Consider the following 27,684-nt stretch of genomic DNA (forward strand, 5'->3'; position numbering starts at 1 on the left):
GAGGGGTAGATTTGGTCCCTTCATTATTACTTGAGGGAGAAGGGGTAGCTTTTTGTAATTTTACAGGAGTACAGTTTAATTGTGGCAAGCTTCGGGTTGGTGAAGAAATCTCGTTATTTGAGGGGGAAGGGGTTTTGCCGAATATGAAGGGTACCGGCGAAATAGATAATGCACGGGGTTGGCGAGAAAGAGAGGGGATATCTTCGGTATCTGATATATACATAGGTGTTACGGATGGTCCTCATTTCCGAGGACTAATTTCTCGGAAACATTCCCTTCGGAAAGATCCTCTCGAAAGGGGGGATCCTTACCACTCGTCACTGATTTTGATAACGCGAACAATAATTTTGTTACCTGGTAACGGCACTTCACTCCGGATTTGTCCGGTAACAGATTTAGATGGCAACCAAACTGATTTATCGAACTTGTTTCGCGATACACTAGCGGAAAAAACACTACCGTCTTCCTCGAGTGATGCGAGACGAATGTTTTTGCTAAACTCTTGATGGGATTTTTCTTTCCTTTCCTTTCTTCTGAAAACAAGATGTGTAATTTACTTTTACATGTAAGTAGAATTTATTTCCTTGAAATTACAAATGAATAGTTCAGTTTACTCCAGCGCGTTTTATAGAATTATTTATAGTAAAGGCTGAATTAGTTCAAATATCATGGACCGTTAATACAAATATGTTTCCTGCTCGATTGTGTGTAGTTTGTTTTCAATTGTTTTAAATACTAAAATTGAGCTCAATAGAATTTGATTTATGCTAACTTTAATTCAAAACAAAACAAGAGGAAACTTTGAAAATTGAAACATAAATTACTTATTAGAAACAAGAGCAGTACAACAAAACGGATTGAAGAAAAAAATAATAATAACGAAATTCGTGCTAATCCACAGCAACTAAAATATTAATGAATTATCCTAATGACCGTTGTTGTCTGCATTACGCATTCGATTTGAACCACCGATGACCAATCAATCCAATTCTTATGCTGCGTTGAAGATTGAACTACCCTTTTGAGTTTAGAAAATCGGTCCACGTAATTATGGGATGAATAAAATTTCGACACGCCCTCCTCAGTTTTAGAACTGTTTACCTCTTCTAATGCTATCTAACTGTTTCGTGTAGTTAATTTTTTTTATCGTCGGTTTCTGTAGTTGTTTCCACTGCTTTGCTTTCTATATCCTAGTATTACGATCGCTTTATCCTTGTATATGATAAATATATATATAAATTTATTTAAAGTTGCATTTATATGGGATATATAAATGATATCATCACATTCAAACGCTAGAACCAATGGTTTCTTGTCCGATTGGAAAGAGCAAACCGTGGGAACCGCTGCATATCTGATTTTTGTTTTGCTTGTGTACTTTCTTCTTTCACACAAATTTATTCTTTCATTTCTTATTTTGCTTTTAACGTTTCATCATCATACTGCCGAATATCGAAAGTGTGTCGTTCGTGTACTGCCACCAGATTCGAAAACACTTTATTCGAAAATTTAGAATCAATTGCATTTAAAATTCATGAAGGATTTTAATGCCAAACTCTGATAAACTAATTATATACATACACAAAGAGCGGAATGAATATTCATCAAAAAAAATTGAATCCATTGTGTGCATACTTCTTGTGTTTACTTTGTTTGCATTGAATCACTGGTCTGGTTTTGACGTATTCTCGGATGAATGCCGTTCTTCTCTTTTAAACGAATCCGAAGTTTTTCGTTTTAATGGCCAGCAAAAGCTTATGCCGAAGAACAGCTTTGCTAGAATACAATGGGATGTACAGCCGTGAGATGCAAGTGTTTGCCGTAGGAAGATGGGCGTCATCTGCTGGACGAATCGTTACAGATGGCATAGGTTGGAAACCTTCTTCCGATGCCGGCAAGGCTGGTGATCCGGTCCAGAAGTAAACCTGTAATGCAAACACTTCTATAAATATTTCCAGATCAAATTTGTAACATTTCGCAAAGTACCAAATCTTGCCGCTCTAGGTTACTCATTTTTTCCACCACACTCCAAAGCCATCGTTTGAACTTCAACAGTTTATCACTGCTTTCATTAGATTCATCGTTAAAAGAAGTGTATGAAATAAGCGTGCCCACATGAATATCGCCAACACCATTCAACAGCAAGCGTAGATCCTCTGCTGTCAACTGATCGAGAGCCGTATCCGGCAGCACGTCAAACACTCCGGAGCGCATTGCCTGGGAGAAGAATTATTAATTTTTATGTTAACTGTCAATTTGAGAAAAAAAAAGAAATCGTTCAACTTACGTCCAATGCTTTTTCCTGAGTTTTCACCATCCGATATTCGGCATATTTACGCACATAATCGAAAACATTCGTTTCATTCACTTGAATGTCTCTACCTCCAGAAACTAGCTCCACCGTACCGGAACCTTCTTCTGGGATCAAATCAATTCTAAAATAACAAAACGAATTAAATAAGAGAAATGCTTTTTCAACAATATTTGTAGTCTTACACAAAATTCAGTTCCATGCTTTGTAAAATCGTTATTCCGCTTTTTGTTTGTGAATCTTTTACAAGCTGTCGTAGCGAGTCGTATACTACGGGATCGAAAAAGGCTAGATCGTGGAATCGAACCTGTCGGCTCAAGATGTACTTCAGCACATGTCTCTGCAAGAATAACGGGAACAACTCGTTTTGCAACAGACATAAACCAATCAATCTGCAAAGGTGAAATGAGAAAGATCATGAGTCAGTAAGATCTCTTTTTGAAGACATTAATAAATCTACCTTCCAACGTTTCTAAATGCGTTTAGACGTTCGCTTGAAGGGTACCCCTGACGTGGACTGTAGAATCCGCGTTTTCCGGGCGAATAAAACAATGGTGCATCTAGCTGGCAATCTTCCAAAATCAGAACAGGACCACTTTTCTTCGAGATGCCGGATCCTCCACCGACCTGTTGATCGCCAGCCACATTGTTGGATGATCCCGCCGAAGAAGATCCGGAAACACCCGCCGCCACTAGACTATCGATTTCTATCCTTTGTCTGCTGAGAATAATTTCGAGTGCCTCATTTGCTTTTTGTCTGAGACTTTCTTCAGAAGCCAACAGCATCAAAATTTGTGTCGCTGGTAGATCTAACAACATTCCCGTGATTTTGGGAGCATTGTTTGGATAAAGTGCCTGTACCTTTGGATAAAGACGTTCTCCGAGTTGTTGCTGATGAACTGGTAATCCATCATTTAGATGCAAATATGGAGGACTGTTGTTTCCACCAACGTTACCGCTTCCGGATGCACTTTGTCCTTGTTCGCTTGCCGGTCGGAATGGTCTAGCGTCATAATTGAGTGTTTTTCGAGACTCGCGATTTGGGCGCCACAGCGGTTGTTTGCTGGATAATCCTCTACGAGCATTGGAGTCCCGACTTGAGCTACCACTGCTTCCTCCAACTTGCACAGACGAGCTACCACCGCTAGTGCCACTTGAGCCACGGTGTCTTTGCAGCATACTGTTGAAAGGAACTGATGTGTACTTAGCCGAACCCGTTTGTGCAGCGTCCAGATTAGGTAACTTTTCATTTGCCAATAGAGCTTCGGCAATAGCCGTGTAGAAACTTCTAGCTACGCCGGAACCTTCTCCTGGCTCATCTTTAAATGTTACTTTCACCCGACTAAAGGCTAATGGAGATTGAAGCCGTCGATTGTTGTATTGTGTGTTTAATTCCTTGAAAGTCTGGGTCAACAGCGCTGCCCTGTTTCGTTCCATCTTAGCTAAAGTGAGATCCTTCTGTTGGGCATTGCGTAGCTTTTCCATGTATCGTCTGAATTTAGCCTCTTTTACTGGAAATCCGTTCAGTTCATAAATGACACTGCCTGGTTCTCCGCCGACGTCTTCCAGAAACACCCGTCCAAACATTATCAACGACAACCTCCATCGCCCGAGTAGGATATCGGACAGGATAGACGAGTTCAGCGATGTTTGATTACCTGAGCGCAAATAAATACCACGTGGAGGCAATTCCGGTTGTACCGTTTGTTGCACGTTAGGAGTCGTTTCGACTGTCACGTGAGCGGAGATCTCTTGAAGGTCCATGGCTTCAGCATGCTGAATTACTTCCGTGCTGGTACTGGCTGATGGTGAGAAGGTCTGCAAAATAGCAAATAAGAGGGTTATCAAAAATATCAAAGGGGTATAAATGCATCAGTTTTAATTCTATTCAAACATCTTTCAAAACTGATATCTGGTAAATAATAAACAAGATTAATAATTTGTTTTTTTTTTCACAACTGTTCACTTCGTATCTGTCTCCAAAGAAGTATCTCTATCTGTTGAAGTCATCAGAAAGCGTTTATTTAATTTACGAGCATGTAGTGAGTGAAATATCCTGAAAACTACCAGATATCCCTGTATCAATATGCTCACTTTGCCACATGAAAATTGATATCCATTATTTTATATAAATAATTCGTCAATGATTTGTAGCAATTATAAGTAGGTTTTGTGATTACTACATCAATCAACTTAATGATTAACTCGGTTTGGAAATTATTCGAAAAACTCACCGACGATGGACCAGCTCTAACTATCACACTCTTGCCAGGTGACCCACTTGCCGTCATCACTGTACCGGATCCTGTAGTAGCCACTGTTACTTGATTTCCAGTTGTTGTATAGGTTACAAATGAAGTGATTGTTCCTTGTTGATCGATCATCGAGTTAGCAGACGAAGGACCAGCTGTTTCAACTAATAAAATAGAGAAGACATGAAAACATTGATTAATTTTCAACCAGCCTTTCAACGCATGCGCTAAACTTACCAGCAACTCCTTGCTGTTGAGCAGCTTCGATGGAAACCTTACGACGGGTAACGATTATTGGTGGCCGAATGGTTGAGGTCGAAGACTCCTGTTGGCCCATGGCAACTGATTCCTCGGCATGATCAACAGATTCGTCCATTTTTTGACGCTTGATGATTTGTCTGGAGTCTTCTGAATCTGATTCCGATAATTCATCGTGGTCTTGGTCCGTATCCACATCGAGTTTCAACGAACATTGAGATAGATCCTGAGGTTCCTCCGAACTAATGCTAATTTCGTCTACGTCAACGTCTGATTCTTCGTTGTATTTATTGTAAAACAGGCGATTTTTCTTGTAATAGACATCGCCCGTAGCGCTGGGTCCGGCTACAGGCGGTGGAGGTGGTGGAGGTTTCGGCGATTGAGATTGTTCACCAGAAGGTCCTGGTTTTGGGTCGACTTCTGAAGTGACCGTTATTTCTTTTATTGGGGTTATAGGTTCCCCCTTTTCATTGACCACTATCGTAGTTTTGTGTTGTTTGGAATCTTGATAGATACTAACCGGGATGGAAATTTCAACAGTCCCACCGGATGTATTTGGTTTATTTTCTTGAGAAGATTCATCGTAGATTTCCATAGCGACCGTTTCCACATTGGATGGTATGGGTGTATCCTCATCCCTTCTGATACTTGAAGACAAGCTCAATCGAACTGGAGGCACTTCAAGATTAACATTACTCTCACCCGGTTGTTGCGTGTTAGGTGATAACGTAATTGGACGCTTAGGCATTCCAAAAAGATCTTCACGACGGGCATTAGGCTGTAGTAAATGTGGTTGATCTGCCAGCGGCAAAGCATCGACCAAGGCTGTATTAAATGGATCTGGAGCCGGACATCCCAAACAAAGTGTGGAATCTGACCGTTGGAAAAATGAATGTCGCCTTCCCAGCGACGGTCGCATAAGATCTTCGTCAACCGAATCAGTATCCATTACGATAGCTGTCGAAATATCTTCTTCGGTTTCTTCATTTTCATTTTCATCCTGATCGTCCCATACGTTGGATCCGGTTGTGGTTCGATCAATGTCACAATCGTTAGTAGCACGCATATAGAAAAGAATAGCATCCAGAACGTAAGCTACGTGACGCAGTGCTGTAACATCCAACACTGGCAGAAAATCACGATGCTCAGAGTTGTGTGCTCTCATTAGAGATAAACAGTACGTCAAGAAATCCCTGCGGCTGGATGTTGAATCAGTAGAAGAGGCACCTAGAAGAAAAAATGTTTTGAATATTGAATAATATTTTCATTTTAATGCATAAACCCCATTATTAAAATTCATTTGAGAAATTTAACTTAACAATTTTTTTCATTCCACATCAACTTTGCAGTGTCCAGTTCTAGAAAAAGACATAAAAAAGCCGATTCAAAACTTCCAAACAAGAAAATATAAAAATATGTGAGGAAATTTTTGCAAGAATACAGTTACGAATTAAGAAACATACTCTAACTTAGACCGTTTATGATTATATCGATTACTTTGAAACATGAACTTTTCAATTGAATGTAAATCGCTACTATACTTAGAGAAATGTGAAGAAAACCCTACTGTTGGGCATGTTTTTAAGACTTCAAGCATAAGTAGATAGTCGCAAAATTATTCCGGACAAATAAATGTACCAAAGTGTACGTAAAAAGTTATATTAGGATTTAAACAATAAAGTTTAACTATCATGAGATCGGAGCCCGGAAGGAAGAACAGATAGAAATAGTATATCCTATTAAGAAAGGATAGACCTTCTAACTAATGGGACCCGCCCAAACAAATTGAGTTTGGATCAGCTGGGTTTAATGAATGGTGTTTATATAACAGGTACATTGAAACCTACCATCGCGCGAATTTCGCTCGTTATTGCTACTTTCGCTAAATCCGAGACTGCGCGCGGTGGTTGCGCCGAGAGTGCTGATGGCCGTAGTTCGGTTTCGATTGCCTGCTGGAAATAAAACATAAGAGAAAAAGAAGAAAACAAACCAACACCAAAGCGGTCGGCAAAAGAAACAAATCAAAAATCAATAATCACATGTGTTTTTATTGTGGAATAATAAACTAAAAAGTTGTTTTAGATCGACAATGATGGGCCCACAGATGATAAGACAATTATATATTGTGTTGATGTAGTGAAATCTTAAACAATGAATGCATAGTTGCATCAAGTTTGCATCGCTTATTTATTCGAAGCACTTGTTTTTGAAACCGATATAGAAAAACAGTGTTCGAGAATTTTGTATGCTTATTTTTGGCCAAAATTAGCGTAACACGTTGCACAACTTTCCGCATGTGGATTATAAGAAAGCTACCAACTGAAGCGGATAGATAGTATAACCGTAAGGTAAAGTAACAGGTACTCACCGAGAACTCCCATGACACCTCCCGTAGTGGCTGGTGTATTATTGGTGGTTGATGCACTGAGCGTATTAAGTGGATGTAACGGATGCGTCGGGTCGGTAGAATCTGTCAGAGAAGCACCAAAACGCAATTGAGCCTCAGTAGCTTCCATAACAGTTAAAATCCAATCCCATGTCGGTTTTAGGCGTTTTTCAACATACATCTGCAAAAATGGAATCCTTAAAATCGATGCAAATTTAAATTCAAGTAAATATTACTTGTAATTGAACCGCTTCCTGATGAGTAACGTCCAAGGCTGATGAAGCACCCGTGAAGCTGGTCGGCAACATGCCGATCAAATCCGATATTTGGCGCAATACAATGCCAAAAGCGCGTGCCAAAGCACCTGCGGTTGTAGTCATTGTAGGTGATTCCTGTTGTTGAGCAGCTGTTACAGCGGCACTTGCAGCAGTTGTTCTGCGTAGAGCGTTAGGGTCGATGAAAACTAGGTTTGAGCCACCCGTTGTGAGGCGAACCCTTTCCGGACCAGTTGTTTCACGGCTACGGATAGCCCATTGCATGGACTGAGGAGCCAAATTTGTTCGCTGATTACCTCCGGACGGTTGTCGACGTTCTAATTGTTCATCACCGAGACTGAAGTCCTCATGTGAATGATCATCACTTTCGCCATCCTCAGAACCTTCATCATCTGGTTGGCTCGAGTCGCCAGAATCATCTTCGTCGTTGAACAACATTCCAAGACCTGTGTGTTGTAGCAAACTTTAACTATCACAAAATGACCAAAATATTTTCAATCTTCACCTGTATCGGACCCTGCAGTCGCTCCAGTTTGAACGCTTCGTTGGGCATCTTGTGTGCTTTGGTTGTCATCTGAATCCGATTCGGTCTCTGCTTCGTGGAAATTGAACTCGGTGTCACTTTCACCTTGAGCAGCTTCCTCGTTCCTCAAGGGATCCTGAGATTCCTCTTCACTAGCATTAATTGCAACTGGATTCGAATTTGTACGAGCACCAGAACTTCTACGAGGTGGCGGCTGCTCACGTTCCGACATCTCCTCTTGTTCCGATGTTTCACCGTCGTCTTGAACCATTGCATCCGTATCGTTGTTATCTTCGATATCTCGTAAACGGAGGTTTATGCGTGACATAAAACCTGAATTTGAACTTCTTTCCGTTTCGATACCTTCTCCCCGACTGCTTCCGGTGACAATGTCCGCTATAGTGGTGGTACGATTCGTCGGCGGTGCCAATGGTTCCACCGAAAACAAATCATCCGTGCTCTAAAATTGTTCGAATAGATATAAAATATAAAACAATTTCAAACTGCATATGTGAATGAATCATGAAAATAGATTACTTACATCAACGCTATTAGATCCCAACTGGAATGGCGCGGTTGGTTTGACTACGCCCAAACGAACAGGCGTAATCAGGGCATCAGAAATTTCGATCAATTCTTCAATGGCAAATTTAAACAATGTCGTAAAAACGCGTCGATACGCTTGAAGATGTTTGGCTTGGGTAGTTGAATTGCGTGTCTTTTCCGGATTGTGAACACGCTCGATGCTGAAGATAACAAACACCCGAGCCACTGAGCGAACAAATCTTCTAGCGACCTTCTGAGCCTCCTCCATCCTTCCGGAAATAGTTTCGTTTTGTAACTCATTAACCAACGTTACCAAGAGCTTCTCGAGCGGGTCATTGTTGCAGCGCACTATTAAACTATGGGTGAATTTATCCAACAAAGTTGTACCACTTTGCGACTGCAAATAGATCTGTTGATTATCATCGTCATAAAACGGTTGTGATGGATTCGGGACAATAGGTTTCTCTTGCTCGGAACCGGTCATGATCATCGATCGGACTGCGGGCCAATCATTCAAGAGGCGATCAAGGGCCTTTCTAGCAAAACGAGGCGGCTCCAAATCATGTTCTGGCATTTCACTGTCGGCTTCCAGCGACGGAGTCTTTCTGGCATTGCCGGATGAGTTTCGAACACGCGAAGTCGCACGATACTGTCTTTGTTCTACCATTTGACGTCCAACGGTTTGAATCAAGAACAGTAATATCGATTCCCCACGGGAATTAAATCTTGTAACCAAATCTGTATCGGTTGCCATCTTGCAAAGCAATTCGTAGCGTTTAGTTTGATTTCCAGCAATCAATGCTTTGCACTTGCACTTTTCCCAGCAATCACAATATGCCGTCGGCGAGGTTCGTTTAAGTTTACAGTCGTGTCCTTTATGACAAACCTTGGCGCACTCGGTGCAACAACACAGAGATCCGGTGAGACCACATGTGCGACATTCGAAAATATCTTGATTAATATGATCTGCACCGGTCCAAGTGAACGAACAGGTGTCATTGCAGCAAAGTATGCCTAGTGGTGACTGGTCGGGTGCACTTCCAGGAGGGAAAATCATGCTATCGCGAATGCTTGAATCTCCATTGGAAATTTTTTGAACAGCATTGAACACAATAATGCCAGCCTGATAAGCACGACAAGTTACTGAAAGCATGAAAGGAGTTTGTCCTTGGGCATCTTTAGCACTTAACAGCTGACGCAGATAAGGTTGCAACACCGGACTTTCGCAAAGCAATTGAATTATTTGTAAAGCATTTGCTCGACGTTCATTCGGGTCAGAAATGTAAGTTTCATTTAGCGATTTATGTGTTGATGGAACATTCAATCCACTCAAACTGTCTTCATCTCCACTAGTTGGATCATACTCTGGTGGCCAGTAGACTACGGGCAATGATCCGCCCGGACCTTCATCACTACCAGGAGGTAGTGGAGCACTGTTCGAGTTAGACCCATCAATCTCACGGTTCACACTTCTGCGCATGATTTCTCGAATACTAACGGGGCGATTTCCCATCATGGTATTAGTAATCACGTTTATACACTCTAGTCCAGCGGAATTATTTGCCGAAGTACCTGAACCGCTGTTGGCGTTTGATCCCGAACCTGAACTACCACCTTGTGTTAGAGGATCGTGATCCGAATCTTTATTAGATGTAGGAGAACACATGCTAATGCACGCGTGGATGATATTTCTATTGCCATCTGTGTGCTCCGCTATTACCGATAACAATTGATTTTTCGTTTCACCTTCAAATTGGCTCAACATATGACGTACGCCTTCGATGTCACACCGTAGAATCCTTGACATCAGCATTTGTTGCTCTGGAGCTAGAACTACCAGTGCCACCTGGGATTTCAAGTTAACTCCAACCGAGGGAAGCGTCAGAGAAGCAGCAGCGATGCACTTGATAGGAGGCAAATCCAGCCAACTAGGGTCTCTGATAGCGTCAACGCAGTCCTTACCCATGGGATAGATAGTGTTGTTGCCATCTCGTAGAAGCAGCACACTATCAGCACAATCTCCAGCACAGGTGAGTGATACATTCGAAGCAGATGCGCCTAAAAATGAAGCAATATCGGTCGGGAAAACACTATCCTGTTCCTGACGGCCGGTGTTCAAATTAAACAAGCAATAATGCAGCTTGGTTCCCGTTTTCATGATGGCGTGAATACCCTTCGAATCAACAGCAATAGTTAGCAGTTGAGAACCAGATTCTCCATTCGGCAAATGTGGATTCAACACGATTCTTCTAGGAATCTTTTGGAAGCAATCCGGAACACGAGAAGTGGTAGCCGATTTGATCACCTGAAGATCGTCTTTACGTAACAAACGGCAATCTTGCCAGGCTTCGATGCTATCGTCGAACTTGTCCTTGCTGCTACTTCCGGAACCGGTAGATGAATTGCTTGAGCTGCCCGTTGAAAGCAATGAAGGAAATTTAACCGCTGCGTAGTCACCATCAACCTTCAAAACTCTTCCGATTGGAACCGACCGCACATCTTCGACAAAAATGACATCTCTACAAATGTAAAAACAAAGTTAAATTAACAAACTTAAGCGCTGTAAATAAAAAAAATGCACTTACTTTAGCAGCCACTGTTCTTCGTCTTTCTTAGAGTCCATATCCTCCTTCGGAGCCACACGTTTCTGCCGTTTGTGAGAATTACTGACGCTGCCCGTATCGCTGCATGTACTGGAAGCCGGCGAAGGAGGTGGTGGCATATCCAAACGATCAGCAGTTTCCTTGTTACTACCAGAAGAACTTTGCTTAGAACTACTAGCACCGCTTCCACTCGTAGATTTTTCTTTCAATTCCAGTGGTTGCGGTGTTGTTGTTCCCGGATTGTTATTGGCAGATGCTGATACAAGACCGAGTTGTTGTGAAAGCGTTGACATCGAGAGGAGTTTGAAGCGACATACATTGGTAAGATCCCATGCAGCATTCAACAGTTGACCAACTTTAGGGATTCCATTCGAAATGGTGAATCCAATAGCTCCATGTTGATACATTGGACTATTTTTCATGCACACTTGTGCACCGACAGTCACTTCCGGCGTATTAACGCTAGGTCGAACCGGTTTTTTAGCTTTCGCTTTATATTTATCCCATAGACGTTTTCGTTGCCCGAATGGTAGAACTCCCCACCAGAACAATTCCCCGCTTTCAGTTCGTGCTACTGTATACAGCGTACAAGTATGCAATGAAACTATTTTATCCAAAGCAAACTCAGGGTAGTTTGTAGCTGCATGTTCTAGTTTGCCTCCAGCATAACCCAAAAGTTCGTCCATCCAAGTAGCAATTCTTCCACTTTCCGTGGAAACCGAACAACGTATTGATGTTGCCGATATGTGAGTAACTTTTTCATACATCAAATTTAGGGGAACTGTCTTAGGGTGGAAAATATTAGCTGATTCACAACTTCGGTAAGGTTCTACATCCGCCCAACGCCACTGATGCAATTCTCCTTTACTGGTGACTCCTATAAACTCCGAATACAACGACGCAATCTGTGTGAAACGAATAGGCTGATCTTTCTCCGGCCATGCCTCTAACTCGTCAGAAACCCACAAAGGATATCCGGAGCTGTAGTCTTTTTTCTTCGGATCTAGAGTGAAGTAAAGTTTGGCTATTAGGCATATAGTATTTTTCTTGTTGTTCTTGAATAAGAAAATTTTGTAATGGGGGACATCGTACACGAATGAGCTGTGTAGAGACGGTCTCAAATTCAGAGAAAGAAAACTATTGAACTTAGCTCAATATCAGTGCCCACTCTTTGCACACACGATCAACCTTTCCGATTCCCCACCTGAAAGAAGTCGATACCTACCGCTTTCTTTATCCCATCCTTCTTCACGGCCACTTTGGAACCAGCGTCGAGGTCCAAAATATTGCCGATCGCGCCAACGCCCAAAGCCTTCACGATCAGCGCTACTTAAACCGGCAGCAGCTCCACTGGCACTAGCAGAATTACCAGCGTTGACCGCCGATCCTCCTACACTGCCAACTGGAACACCACCGGCACTCCCGGCTGAAACACTCACTCCTGTAGCAACATTTGCACTGCTCTGACGGCTGGATCCCGATCCAACGTCATTTGCACCCCCAGCAGAACCACTCGGGACTCCTGAGCCGATCGCACCGGCAGCAGCACTTCCTGTACCGCCTGCACTATTACCGGCAGCAGCGGCCGACGAAGAACTGTTCTGATTCCGTTCGCTGCGAGCACGACTGTATAACATCAAACTTGTTTCAGAAATTGAAACAATTTGATACGTGTGTTAGTTAATGAAAGCGAAATGAAAATAATGAAATGATATAGGGACTACAACAGTTGATTACACGATTGCGCACCGGAAAGAAAACTACCAAATGAGAACTAAAGAAAAGATCAACTGTAAAAAACCAACCAAACATAACGCTAACATAACGCTATCTCTGAATGTCTCAAATAGAAATATATATATATAAGATCTAAATCCTACACCTGCTAACTTTGGCTATTTACAAAGTAAAATTGTGGTAAAAGATCGTATTGATAAATTTCTTGGCCCAAAAATGTGGACTATGAATAAACAACACAAAATGGGTTCATCGAACTTAACCGCCCTATGTGCAACATCTACTCCGAACATCGAAGAAACAGTCGTATACTTACTTCCGAATGTTACTGAAGCCAAACATGTCCTCCGAGAACATTGCTTCGGCATCGATAATGACACTGTTGTCGGCATGGAACCCTCCATCCAGAAGCGAAATCAAATCTTCTGCCACGTAATTGTCACTTCCTTCTTCGGTATCTTCTCCACCTTCATCGTCACGCGAAAGTAAATTATTAACCGCTAGATTCACGTCCAGATTGGTTCGTTGTAATTCTCTGATAATCAAATTACGACTCTTCCCTTGCAGCACAACCTGTGCCTGGGTAACCAATTCCTCCGGAACGAACGGAGCCGGTACTGATACTAGCGACCGGCTTCCGGACCCACTGCCTCCCATAATAACACCGGTGCTACGCGAGCCGGATCCTTGGGAGCTGCTGCCTCCACGCACGGAGCTGCTAGTACGCATAATACGGGCCCGCGAGCGGCATTGCCTGGAGGCTGGTGAATTTTTCGAATTGTTATTTGATTGACTGGCCGTGGTTCCGGTACTGCCACTGGCCTTGTTCGGGTCCTGCTTGCTCAGGTCCAGCCGTTCCGGTATAATCGAGAACGCAACTCGGAAGGCCCGACCATCTTCCAACAGCACCCCGAGGTGAGCTGGGCCGACCACAATCTGTTTGACTGGAACTTTGAGCGACTGTAGGGCAGGAAGCGTTTGAACTCCATATTTGTTGATTTTATCTGCCACCTCACGGATTCTGTGGAGAGGAGGGAGAAGAATTTTTCATTTAAATTTACGTGTTTGCCAAAACGCTTGGATGTACAAATTAACTCTAGAAGCAACAGCGCAACTTTCGAGCAGCCGATGCTTTCACTGAAACCTTATTTGTCATAAAACAAAGAACAAAAAAAGAAAGATAGGATATGTTTAATCTGGAATGAAAACTTGTTTTTCATTTTTTTTTTAATTTGGAACGATGAGTAATGAAACAGTTCAGGAAGAACTAAAAAAGAGATTGCTTGGGGATTGGAACTATTAAATTCTTAAATTACACATTAAACATCATACCTGTCCACATTAACAGACAAGCTTGATAAATGAGAAAATGTCGCCTTAGTATCAATACTTACCTGTAAAGAATCACGGAAAATAAAAAAAAGGTAAAATTTACCTTTTTGCGGGGTGAATTTTTTCCACCCCTCTTTCGAGGTAAATTTTACCTTTTTTTCATTCACCTAGCAAAAAGGTAAATTTTACCTTTTTTCAATTCACCTTGCAAAAAGGTAGATTTTACCATTTTCTCATTCACCTAGCAAAATAGTAAATAATACCGTTTTCCCATTCACTGATTTAAAAGGTAAATGCTTGTTTGTTTGATTGGTTTCTTCAATAATAATCAATTTAAAAAAAACACAATTCATGAAAAAATTGGTATTTATTTGAAATAAATAGGGACTGTTACCTAATATATATTTTTGAAATATATCACCGTGTTCTTTAAAAATTGTTGAGGCAAGTCCTTTGTTCGCCAAGCTTGTCAGGTCCGGCTTGTCCGGAATAATATCTGAAGGCTGACGGGAATACAACACGAAGCTCTGTGGGCCGATCTGAAACAAAAGCAAAGTATTATGAAGAGAACCAGCACAACTAAATGAAATCTAAGAAAACACTTACCATTTTGTTCCGAGTTTCACATATTGTGCACGAAGCAGAACTTGTTCCTAAACGGCAAAACAGCTTAACCTCAATAAACGGATTCGTCAAATAGTTACTTTTTTTCGAGATGATTTGTACCGTTTTGTTTAGCTCAATCCAGGTCAACTTCACCTCGCTATGAGGTAAGTTTTACCTTATTTGGATTTACCTTTCTTTCTAGGTGGATTATACTTTTTGATTCAGCTCCATTCAGGTGAACTTCACCTCGCTACGAGGTGAAATTTACCTTTTTTGGATTCACATTTTTTCTCGGTGAATTGTACCTTTTTTCATTCTTCGTTTCAGGTATATTTTACCTCGCTGTGAGGTGAGTTTCACCTCGAATAGGTAGAAGTTACCTTTTTGGCTTTTGCGAGCATTCACCTTTGCTGTCTCGGTAAATTTTACCTTTTTATTATTTTCCGTGATTAGACAGAGCATTTACAAAAAAATGTATTTATTCAGTAAGAGCAAGTTCACTGGTGTTGGGAAAAAGTGGTAGAAATTTTGACATTTTGAAAATTTTACCATGCAAAAATGTTTTCAAGATCTTGGGGCGTTGTATTTTTTTTACAACACTGTTTCTAATTCAGCCATATGTGATAGAAATATTGCTATTTTTGCATCACAGCATGCGAAAATACAACACGTGTTGTAAAAAAACTAGAAGGCCACAGATCTTGAAAATGTTTTTGCATGGCAAAATTTTCAAAATGTACCGTAAATGTCAAAATTTCTACCACTTTTTCCCAACACCAGTAAACTTGCTCCAATGGATAGAGTGGAAGTGAAAATTTTAACTGAGAGAGCTCAGCTTTTCGGTGGTTTGTTGGTAAACAAACTTCATGAGTTCCGTTTAGTTGCATAGCCTACATAGCCAAAATGGCTGAATCGGGAATTTGATATTCGGTAACACCTGAATATATACACACCTTGCTTGTTTCTAATTTTCTGACAAGTTTATGAGAAACCTACACTGAGGAAAAAATCTCGTATGATTTTCATAAGATCGGTCTTATGAAACGATTTTCTATCATTTTTTTATGATTTAATAAGATTGCTTATGACACTCATACGATGAGTATCGTTTTCCATACGTTCCTTAATGTCATTCCATAAGCGATCTTATGAAACTCATAAAGCCTAGTCCACACTAGGCAACATGAACTGCGATTTTTGTTATGATACGAACTTTGTTGTCTGTTGTTGTTGGTGGAAACCTGAGACGGTCTCAGTGTCTCCCGAATAAAATGGGAGCGCTGAGACCGTTTCGAGACGAACCGTCTCCTAGTGTGGACTAAGCTTAAGATATGTCATTGTGAAAAAAAAACCAAGCGTGCCGCGCAGCTAAAGCAAGAAAGCTACCGAAAGAGATGTGACAGTGATTTGTCAATAGGTACTTAATAATTATTTTCAGTTTAGGAAAGTACAATTAAAATAATGCTTATTTTTAAACAGATGCCCGAATTCCAGCATTATTCTCTTTGTTGGCTCTCTGTTTTCATTCCCGCACAGTCGCCCAAAAATGTTTGTTACTTTTTTCAGTGTTCAGTTCTATTAACAATATCGTGCATTGGAAATAGTTTGAAGTTTTTTTAAACGGCTGTGAGAATGTGAAGAGAGAGCTGACGAAAAGAATAACCTTATAGTGTTTAGGTTGAATTCCAAATAATAATTCATAAGCGTGTCTTTTGAAATTCATAAGACGTTTAAGATCGTTTTCATATAATTATCTTATAAAAAATCATAGACCATCTTATGAAAATCGTAAGAACGCTACTGACATCATTTCATAAGACGACGGACGGTTATGAAAGCCAAAAAACGGGAGTATGACATTTGGCATAAAGCCATTTGGCATAATGCCTTTTTAGCATAAATCCATTTGGCATAAAAGCCATTTGGCATAAAGGCCCTTTGGCATAAAGGCGCCGAGGCTCCCCAATCCGAGGTGGCCGACGACCCGCCGTCGGAAGCGGCGGCCTTATTACATTAGTCTAGGTCTACTGGGGCCTCCTAGGTTTACGTGAAAGCTAGGGGTGATCCCTTAGCCCCGTCCGCCACGCGATAACTTTATACCAAATGTCATACTCCCCCAAAAAACGTCTTATGAATTCCAATGTTTTTTCTTATGACGAAATTTCATAAGATTTTCTTATGAACCTCATACGATGTATTTTCTCAGTGTAGATGTAAAGCGTTTTTTAAAGTGGTACACCAGTACAAAACCTCTGCGCCACGGGCAACGGATAAGCTGATGAGTTTATCAAGTAAATTTTAAACTAAACTTTGATCTTAGCCTTTAGGTCGAGAAGCGATATTTTTCAAGTAAATTAATGATAGCGATCAGATGATTCAATGCGATTGCTTTTGATTACATTATTCTGTTAATTCCATGTATACTGCCGCTATTCGCAAGACTGTCCCATATGCATTTTCGTCATTTTTCAGTTTATCTCAAAAATCGTTCAAATACATTTAATTCTTCAATTTAGACTAAAAACTTTCATAATTTTTTTGGGTTCCCTCGCATTGCTCGATAGTGGGCAATGAGAAGGCAGACTCTCTGGCAAAGGTGGGGGCGACGGAAGGCGACACGTATCCACGTGAAATCGTCTTCAACGAATTCTACTTCTTGGCACGAGGGAACTCTCTTGTCAACTGGCAGCGCAAATGGGACGAGGATGACAAGGGTCGGTGGTTCCACTCGATTATCCCAAAGGTAAGCCTTAAACCATGGTTCAATAGATTGAACTTGAGTCGGGATTTTATTCGTATATTTTCCCGTCTCATGTCCAATCATTGTTCCTTAGACGCGGTACTCTATCGTTTTGACATTGCTGGCAGCAATTTGTGTAGTTGCGGCCAAGGTTACCATGACATCGAGCATATTGTTTGGTCGTGTGAGGTCCATCTTGTCGCCAGAACGAATTTAATAGACTCCCTTAGGGCCCGAGGAAAACCACCTAATATTCCAGTTAGAGATGTACTAGCTGTGCTAGATTTGGACTACATGTTCGAAATCTACCTTTTTCTAAAAGCTATCGATCTTCGTCTATAATTTCTTTTTTTATTTTCATATTTCCCTTTTCTACCTTCCTTCCTCCTCTCACAAAGTGTTAAGTTAAGAAATCAATTGTAAACAACAAAATCGATTTTGGCTCCTTAAAGCCTAAAGGTATGAGCCGTTTCAAATAAAGAATTGTTAAAAAAAAAAAAAAAAAAAAACTTTCATAACTTTGTTCTCAACATATATGAAAAAATACCAAGTCATGTCTGTCCCATATAAAATATACCCGCAAAGCTGTCCCATATGTCTATTTATACAGAATGCTTCAAAATTGCTCCTCTAATTTACGTTAATTTTACAAATATTTATACAATGTGTTCGACCAAATAAGCATTCATTGAAATTGCGAAAGTTAGACTAGATAAAACAGATCATTAAAGTTAAAAATAAAAATCTCCATAATTTTTACAAGCTAAGTTTAGCCTAATGGGTAAATTCCATCAAACTGTTTTTTTTTTAAATTTCGCATGAAGCTTATTGAATTGTTCTTTGTAAAACATGGAAAATAGTCAGCTACAAAGCCATATTTTTTAGGTTTTTGTCATGCTATTACTTGCTACTTGGACTTTCATAAAATCTATGCTCAAAAATATGCGTACCTGGTAGCACACGCTTAAGTCATATTGAATTGATTTTTCTGATCAAATATTTGCAGCCAAGATACTTTGCTGTTTCTGACTCAGCATTAATTTAATTTGAAGGTATTTATAGTCTTTCTAAAAAGATAATAGACCGAAAAACTTTCCAAAATATGATGGTACAGGTTGTTTTATTCATGGAACGTTGTTATTCATTATATTATTTGGAATTTAAAAAAAAAGATTAGGTACAGACATTTTTTTGACATGACTATTTGCAATCAATGCAGTATATGAAGCATTTCTGAATATTAGGTATATTTATGAGTGAAGTGGTTTTTAAATCTAAAAAGAGAAACTTAATAAGAGATTTTATTGATGGTAGTGCTGTACCCTTTGACTGACTATGTTTTTATGTACCCTTCTGTAAAATAACATAATGGCGAATGATGCGAATTTATGCCATAACGTTTAGTACCAGGACCTGATATAAATTATCAAGGAAGAGTTATATGCATAGATTACGTCCGTATAATTAATTTATTACAAAAAAAAAATCGAACATCACTATCAATCTTCTCATGTTTAATGTAATGTTCTCATGAGTAATGTTTGCATATCATGAATTTCGTGATTCACTTTTGTTCGGTGGAATTACACAACATTGAATTTCTTTTCCAAAAATGTTTCGCTTTAGTACAACCTGTCAAGTTTATTCCAGTTTTTCTTCCAAACAGAAAACAGGTAGATCGATATAGATAATGAATTTATATTGCTTTTTTATCCTAATCAACAAATCCATAAATTTATTGATTGATCAATTATAACAGTAATAAATTACAAATTACAGTAACGAGCAAGAATTCATACGAATAAATTTCATTACCTACGTCATGATTTATTTTTTAATATTTTAAAGTCGGCCATTTAGAAAATTATTTTTTAATCTTTACCTATCAGAGTTAAATGTTCGATTTTCCTTAAATCATTGATTTCCAAAAACCCTAAGCTGATTAACGTACTCGTATGAATAATAAACAAGCACGGCTGTTACAGAACAAGAAAAAAAGGTTTCAGCCATTTTTGTGCTAAAGAAAATGAAAAATGAACGAGTAGCGCTAGCGCTCCATCGTCTCCGTCTGCCATCAAAACAGTTCTCCGTCCTTCGTCGTTCGCGAGCAGCTCGGAGGTAGAGGTTTCAATGAAAATTTTCAGTGTGTGCTGGGCTGGCTGCCATCTTACTTTTTCTGGCCATTCGATTTGCGATTCGGTAACGTTTCAAATAGCGAGCCCTGTAACAGTGTTCTGATGTTTACCTGTCGTTCAGCTGGTCCTCCGTACCCGGAAGCGGATGTACCACGAAGTGCAGCGTCGACATGGTCCAATTACATGAAATACGGCGATTTTTCCACTCAGCAGACGATTCACACTTCCAGAAGGCAAATTTTTAATCCTCTTTTTCCCGTTTGCTTCGGTCCTGACTTCACAAAACGTCGTCGTCAGCCGTCTTGCACGCACACTGAGACAGTTTCTCATATACACAGCAACAATTTTCCGTGTAACCTGTACTGGTTGGGTGATTAACTTCTGGTCGATCTTTCAAGAAACTCGTGCAGCCCAGAACACGTTTTGCTTTTCCACTCGAAACAATGAACCTAGTGGCACTGCTAGCTAGTCCAAAAATAATTTAGACATTTCGTGTCACAATTTTCCTAATTAGATTCACTATCGATGGCAATTTTCCCTGTGACGAATTAAATTTTCCCCACTATCGCAGCATGCGTTCACCAATAAAAGCACTGTCTGTCCGTGTACCGAAACTCGAACGAAACGAATGGAAGTTCGAAACGAAAATGATGACAGACACGGAGAGAAATCCTTCTCGCTAACTTTCAGCTACTCAGTTCAGAGTGACGGCTACTCAGTTGTCGCCAAAACCGCACCTACTCAGTTCTGACTAAACGGCTTTTACTCAGAACTGACTAACAGCCCTTTTCGCGACAACTGAGCCATGGTTACTCAGAATGCGCGAATAATTCTGAAGCGGTTTTTGGCCGCTTTTTCCATGCTAGAATAGTAAAAACCTATATTATTTTTCAGACAAATGATGGATTTGTTGTTTTGCTGAATAACAAAAGTCCAAATGATGTGCATACACATTTTATTCAAAAAAAAAAATTAATTTTTTTTCGCCCGTCGGGTTTCGGCTTCCGAGACTCATTATGCCGTAATATTATGCCGTTATGCCAATTGTATTTGGACCACCTTCGTCACCGAACCCTGTAATAAAAATAATATCGGATTAATAGCTAGAAATTACCTTTAGAATGAATATTCACAATGTACATTTTTTAGTTTTTGCTGCACGAAAACAACCAAGTCCGACCGCCTCGTACAAACTGATCATCATTTACTCAGTTGTCGCCTTCCAGCACTCGAGTTCTCTGAGTGCCGAATTTTCTGAAGTCTGAGTAAATTTTCCGCTGATATTTGAGTTGATTAAGATCAGCCGTCGGCTGCTTCATACATGTGGCGACGTCTGAGTAAAAGGTAGCCGGGCTCTGAGTATTTCAAATTTAGCGAGTTTTTTTTTTAATGTACACTCTTGAATAAAAGAAGTCGAAAATCTTAAATATTTACACGCAACACGCTCTTTAAGCGGAGAACTGTTTTTATGTTTGTTTTTTTTTCGGGTTGAGGGTTATAATGACTCTTTAATTTTATAGCTCGTTCTGGTCAGCAAAAACTAACAAAAAACAATCTTATTATAGAAAAATATCAAAACGCGTTAATGTTGTTATCAGGGGACTGAGATAAACGGAGAATCATTGCCAATGATCAAACAAATTTTGCAGCCAATGATCGAATTTGTTATAATTTGTTGCAATTTGTTAGAGAGAATTAGAAGGTTTTATTTAAAATGAGAGAAACCGGTGCTCAGAGAGAATGAAAATGTGCAAATTGTTACGATTTGTTAAGCAGTTGTGGAATTTTAAACATTACTATTCCAAACGCAAAGAATTCGTTCTCCACTGCAATCCCTTGGTTGTTATCATCTCGCTAACTTTCAGTTACTCAGTTCAGAGTGACGGCTACTCAGTTGTCGCCAAAACCGCACCTACTCAGTTCTGACTAAACGGCCTTTACTCAGATCTGACTAATCGCTCTTTTCGCGACAACTGAGTCATGGTTACTCAGAATGCGCGAAGTATTTGGGAACGGATTTTGGCCGCTTTTTCACCGTAGTAAACGTAAAATACAGTTAAATCAATAAGAATATTGTCAGAATAGTGAATCAGAATAATAAAAAATGAAAATATTTTGCTCATCATTTATATTTCCATAATTGTAAATTTTTAAATTTTCACCAAATTCACATTTTTTTTAAAATCACAATCGCACCGCTTCACTTTTTTTCATCGAAATATTGGCTTTATAATCCGAATGGTAAAATTGTATCCGCCCGAATACCAAAATTTAAGTAGAGGCCGCGAATCCGGATTGTGGCTTTCCTTGCTGCTACTATATAGTGCACCTTCGAGGGTAATTCCTTCTTCGTATATTCCATTATCGCATCCTGTAATGAAATCAAAATCGTTTGAATTTTCATAAAATGACTATAATAGTTTATATTTACCATGAGAAATTGGTGTTCCAAATAACAATTCAGCAACTTTCAAAAACTGATGGAAGGCCTCGAACTAATATTCACATTTACCATGCACACCTTGCATTTACCTTTAGAGTTGTTTTTGACATTTCTTACACACACTTGCTGAGCGTATACAGATATGAGTCGGGACAATTAACCTCAAAAAAACTCGGTACAAATTTCAGTGCGAAAACTAGGCAGCCAGTCGACGTACACGGTCGTTTTTGAGGTTAATGTTCCCAAAATTGAAAAGTATTAGTGACACTTTCTGAATTATGACATGAATACTATACTATTTTCAAATAGGACTATGATGAGTAATGAAGTTGAAAAATTATTTATACTTGATACCTTCAAATAAGCGTGCACAAAAGAAAATGAAAAAATCCATGTCGACTGTCGACAAACCTTTTTGTTTTTGTTCGATCATTCTGTAACCCGCTGAAACCTGACTGTGGCAGAATCGGCAGGAAAAAAATCTATCAGCAGAAAAAAGAGAACCGCGAGTCATTTTCTGGTGCTTCTGGTTATCGGTCTCTCGATTCACAGTCTCGCGGGCACAGCTCGGTCGTCCGTCCGTCGGGTCCTCGTGCATCGTTCGTTCGGGTCCAAATGCCATAATAGACGGAGTGCTGAAGTAAAAGCCGTCATTTTTCTTTCCTCTTGTGCTGTTTTTCCTATCTGAAAATTGAAAGAAATAAACCAAGTTTAGATTTGTGCAACTGTATCCGGAAACGTCCTTTCAACTGTTGGGAATACGAAAACAAAGCTGGAATCTGCCGAACGGTATGTATCTTAAAAATTTTAATAATCGTTTAAAATTCATTAGGATTGCCGGATGCAAAAGAAAAAAAACAAAGCTTTAAGAATACCAATTCCTTCTTGAGGAAAATTACAAAAGCTGCTGTTCTCGAGCCGATATTCAACCAGTTCCAAACTATTGGTTCGTTTGCATAATTGATTACCATTTATCGTCCTATGATTCAACACCTACGAGGTGTACATATTTGGAAAGCGCTTTCCCGTATTGGGAAAACCAGAAGATACTTCCAACTAACCCCAGTACTGATGGTGAATAACCTTGACTGATTTTTAATACAGTATACCTTTTAATAAGTTGTGACCATATAATAATGTATAACTACGAAAAAAAAATTTTTTTTTTAGGCCGAGAAGCGATAAAAAAAAGTTTATTGAAAACCATGAATCATGGTCATCATGGTCCATGATACAATAAAATACCAAAAACAAAGCTTAAGGAAAATCAATCGTCCCAAAGAAGGTGTATGACCACCATACGAAAGTTTTATTTCAATTTATTCAATGCAATAGGATGGCACTAAGGTCGTACTTTTACCCCACCCTACTCTATATAGTTTTAAGTTACCAAACGACCAACCTTAATATATGGTTAAGTTTTAATATATTTTGAAGCATTGAATATTTAGGCAAAATTGCGGTGAATCCGTGCACGCATGATGGATTGTTCCTACATACATTCAAACTGTGCATTAAGTGTTAAGACTTTTATGCCACATCTCACGGTTAGGTTTCTGTGAATCTCTACTTGAATGGTTTCGCAATAACTTCGCAATATTTTGCTCCAATATGTTTGCTGCCTCCGTTGTGCCTCAAGTAAGTAATTTAGAACTATTTTTTTGTATACATATATTTCAACGGCGTGCTTTAACCGAAATTCTCTATGACATGATTCTAGACTATGCTATGACAATTAGCCCTCGTTCTTCAACTGACATACACACAGGACCAGATTAAGCGATCGGTGGATCCGGTGCAATTTTTCACCCTTTTCAGTTTTCTCATGTTTTTAAGCTTGAGAGTAAATCTAGCTTTTGTAAACTGCTTGTTAAAATGTTACGATTCATCATTATGGAATACTAGTTTAACATATTTAGAAACATTCCGCGCAAAAAGTTTGTTGAAAAAATTATTAGATTTTTAGATTGTTGATAAATTCAATTTTTGATTTCTTTTTTCTTAACAAATTATAATAAAACATGCAATTTGTTTGAGTTATTTCTCCGTTAAAGTGTATCATTGCCTGTTAAACATGATTTAACAGAAAAATTTAAAACTTGGAAATGAAGGGTCTTTTTTTCGTGATAACTTTTAAATAAATTTTAATTCTGAATTTATTGATACACTTTTAATTGCAAATCCCGATTTTGATAAAAACATCTCAAGACCCCATTATATTTCTTAATACAATGAAAGTGATAAGACAATTTTAAAAGAAGATACATTTAATTTGAGAAACACAGAAGTAGTAAAAATGTCCACAACATAAAAGCACTAGCTCACATTTTCAACAAACTTTTCGATTTATCAAAATTAGTACAGATCGAACGAGTATGCTTTCAAAAACTGGTAAATGATAGGTACTTCCCGGAACATGCAAAAACGGGAGTGAGCTCAAACAAGGCCATTTTCCTACCACACACAAAAAATAACAACTTTCCTGGTGAAGATGTTTACTTTGGAACATTTTCAAATGGAGAAATATATTACATATATTTTGAGCCAATCAAAGCAATAGTCACAAACAAAATTTATCATTTTGTTTTTTTTGGTTAAAAACATTTTCGAAATTGAAGGAAAATCATGAAGTCAATATCAAATTAATCGTATTGTGAGAAAATTTTCGTTTCAGATTTAAAAGGAAAAGATGAGCTTGGAAAAAATGAAAAGAATATTGATTTTAGTAACATAATCCAGATTTTGAATTCATAATCAGGCATCACAGAAAAAATAGTAATGATACTCAAAAAGGAATTATATCATGAATTTTATGTTAGTTGTTAGTTCTAAATTCAAACACCATATTTTAAATTTTGGTTTCTACATATTACCTATTTTTACTGTAATCAGTCATTGATTGATGATAAACTACTTGAAACCCGATTTTAAATCTTAAAAATTTATGTTTACACAATTAGGAGCTACTTGAAAGCAAGTGATAAATATGATAATTTAGAAATTTAATATTTTTAAATTTTTTTATATAAGGAAATTCTTATTCGATGTTTTTCAAAATCAGCCATTTCTATAACAAAAAGGTATTTAAAAAAAAACTATTTCAAATTTGTCCACGTGGACATCCGGGGAGGGGAGTAGGGGTTTGCCAAATGTCCACGCTTGTCCACGGTGGGGGAGGAGGGGGTCAAAAATCTCATTTTTCTGTCCACGTGGTATCTGAACGGCCCCTAAAGAGCGTTGTTTCATCGTGAAGTATCCAGACTACAACCCTGGACGAGTAAACCCAACCTACAGTTGTTAAAATGAAATATCAGTGAACATACATTTATACACTAATACACTAATAAACGAACACACACACATAGGATCTCAGTGAAACTTCATGTTTCTTTGAAGAGATCTTCTTTCCTTAACTCTAGGCGTACATCTTTCGAAGTAATGATGGCCAGCATTTTACAAATGCTAAAACCACCAGACCACAGAAAGTGTACTATGTATGCCATAACCGGGATTCGATCTCATGAACCTTTGCGTAGATGGCTTGAACTCTAACCACTACGCCAAAGCCGCTGGACAATAATAGAAATTGGAGAACGGTTGACATTAACCGAGTGAATTTTAGGAATTATGTTCGTCAATTTATGTCGTGAGACGAAATACTATGTAAATAAATAAATAATACACTTATACAAGAAAAAGAGATCAGAGTAAATCTCGATTCCAACTGAACCACACGCGTCTTTATTTTCTTTCCGCAAATTCCAACCGTTTACATACAGTCCACTTTTCTCTTTCGTGACCACGCGTAACAAGAGTTTTAAACATTTTAATTTACAAGATTTGAATTTATTTAATAACTTTGTTGAAGACTGCAAAACGTTTCGCTTTCTAAACTGTCCAAGTTACATTTTGGTTTTGGGTTTGTCAAATTCCTGGATTTTCAAAGAATTTAGAGAAAAAAACAAAAATAAAAACTTATGTTGCTTTTTCTTGAAATTAAAAATTTTTCTCAGTCATCGAGAAAATTAATTTTTGATTCAAAATCTTTATTTTCAATATCTATTTAAAAGCACAAATTTACTAAATTATTTTTTACATGTTTTCAAATGTTAGCCTTTAATCCCAGAATATGATATAATAAGCATATTTGTCTTCAGCATTCCCGAATCAGGCAAAATCAGTTCTTAAATATTTTTTTCACTTCGAAAAAAAAAACGTGAATTTTGCCTTGTGCTATTGTGGTGATTCTTTATTGAATGATTTTTGATTGTTTTTTTTTAAATTGCTCTAAAATTTTGGAAATAATGTGTCCTTTAAGAAATTAAAAAACAATTTTTCGCCTTATTTATACATTTAATATAGCAAATTGTTTACTATTCGAAACGAAGGGGTTGAATTTTATTGCATTCGTTTCAGATTAAGTAAAGTTAGGATGAGAGCTTGAAATTCAATAGCAAATCAATGATAGTAGAGCTCAAAAAAACTCCAGAGTTCATAATCATATTTTATTATTTTATATCAGAATTAAGATAAGATTTCGAAATAAAATTCTTCGATTAACTCCCTGGTAGGTACACAAAATACGAAAATCATCCTTTTATCATCAGTTTCTCGCATGGGCATGGGCGATTCTAAATTTCAACTCAATTAATCGTTTTTACAGGAACTCAAAACTTGACAAACAAAACACCTACCTTTTCAGAATGGGTTTTTATGAGGAATTGTAACGAAATTAGAACACAGTTTGAGACGAACCATTTTTTTTTCAATTAAAAAAATCGTTTATTTCATTCCAAATGTTATGTTGATATGAAAAGTTCATCGACAAACCAATTTCAGGCTAAATTGTTTTTCGTAATTTTTGATCTTCTAAATGCTCAACAAAACACATAATCTAAACAAGGCCCAAAATTTTCATTTTCAGAAGTGTAATGATTTCAAAAGGTTATTTCGTCTAATTTGGGTACCATGAATCTAAATATGCAATATTTCTATCAGCTTTTGTTATTGAAACAACTTTTGAAAATAAGTAAAAAGTATCCAAGAAATGTCTGCACTTTTTTACAAAAACTCATATCAAAAACAGATCACCTAAAAGTAAAAGTTTTAAATGTATTACCAACTCTCCGCGAAAAAAGTTATGGAAGTTTTATGTTTTTTTATACTTTTTCTTATTTATCAAATTTTTTATGAAGTTTTAAACCAAACTGAATTTAAGATATTTTTAAGCATAGCTACATACATGTAATCTTTTTGCAGGTTTCAACAAATATGATAAATTTAATCAAGTTTTTTTTTAACACTTTCTGAAGTAATGTCAAAAATACATGTGATGCTATCTTTCCTTTTTTTTTAAATCATTGAATTTCCCTTTTTAAGATCATGCATCATTTTCATCATAATATCATTCCTTTATTTGATGAAGTATGATAATCAGAATCAGAATCTTTCATATATGTAGGTTTGTTTGTTAATCAGTTATCAATGTTTGATTTTACTTAAAACTGATACATTTTAAAACTACTTATCATCAATAC

The 27,684-nt window shown here is 38.3% G+C and overlaps 2 protein-coding genes across 9 annotated transcripts in view; one reads left to right on the forward strand and one right to left on the reverse strand.

Moving 5' to 3' along the window:
- Positions 1-552: 552 nt before the first annotated feature.
- On the reverse strand, positions 553-20,318 carry LOC129758324 (E3 ubiquitin-protein ligase hyd-like). Of its 6 annotated transcripts, none has more exons than XM_055755806.1 (16): positions 19,815-20,318; positions 13,208-13,912; positions 12,380-12,780; positions 11,137-12,178; positions 8,547-11,070; positions 7,988-8,465; positions 7,444-7,928; positions 7,190-7,388; positions 6,669-6,773; positions 4,801-6,048; positions 4,546-4,727; positions 2,772-4,129; positions 2,497-2,703; positions 2,288-2,435; positions 1,987-2,217; positions 553-1,925 (listed from the first exon to the last, which is right to left on the reverse strand). In XM_055755806.1, the coding sequence occupies exons 1-16, from the start codon at positions 19,874-19,876 to the stop codon at positions 1,713-1,715; spliced, it is 9,588 nt and encodes a 3,195-aa protein (XP_055611781.1). In that variant the 5' UTR covers positions 19,877-20,318; the 3' UTR covers positions 553-1,712. The 6 variants fall into 6 exon arrangements, with proteins under 6 accessions (XP_055611781.1, XP_055611782.1, XP_055611783.1 ...); XM_055755807.1 differs by having other exon boundaries at positions 11,137-12,157; positions 12,380-12,795; XM_055755808.1 differs by having other exon boundaries at positions 7,444-7,901; positions 12,380-12,795.
- A 2,306-nt stretch (positions 20,319-22,624) lies between these two features.
- LOC129758325 (cAMP-dependent protein kinase inhibitor beta-like) overlaps positions 22,625-27,684 on the forward strand; it is a 35,143-nt gene continuing 30,083 nt past the window's right edge. Inside the window, exon 1 of one of the 3 annotated variants that reach the window (XM_055755812.1) lies at positions 22,625-22,936. The gene's annotated coding sequence lies outside the window, so the exon portion shown is untranslated. The remainder of the gene's footprint in view (positions 22,937-27,684) is intronic. The other 2 variants (XM_055755811.1, XM_055755813.1) reach the window with 2 other exon arrangements.

This window comes from Uranotaenia lowii, chromosome 3, assembly GCF_029784155.1.
Source record: "Uranotaenia lowii strain MFRU-FL chromosome 3, ASM2978415v1, whole genome shotgun sequence".
Taxonomy (NCBI): Eukaryota; Metazoa; Arthropoda; class Insecta; order Diptera; family Culicidae; genus Uranotaenia; species Uranotaenia lowii.

Bases quoted from the DNA above. Each gene is read 5' to 3' on its own strand.
- LOC129758324 (XM_055755804.1), bottom strand. From the start codon at position 19,876: ATGTCGACGCTGCACTTCGTGGTACATCCGCTTCCGGGTACGGAGGAC. The intron at 13,913-19,814 runs GTAAACATCAGA...TCCTCTCCACAG, and splicing joins GAGGACCAGCTGAACGACAG to AATCCGTGAGGTGGCAGATA. The intron at 7,929-7,987 runs GTGAAGATTGAA...TACAACACACAG, and splicing joins GACTGCAGGGTCCGATACAG to GTCTTGGAATGTTGTTCAAC.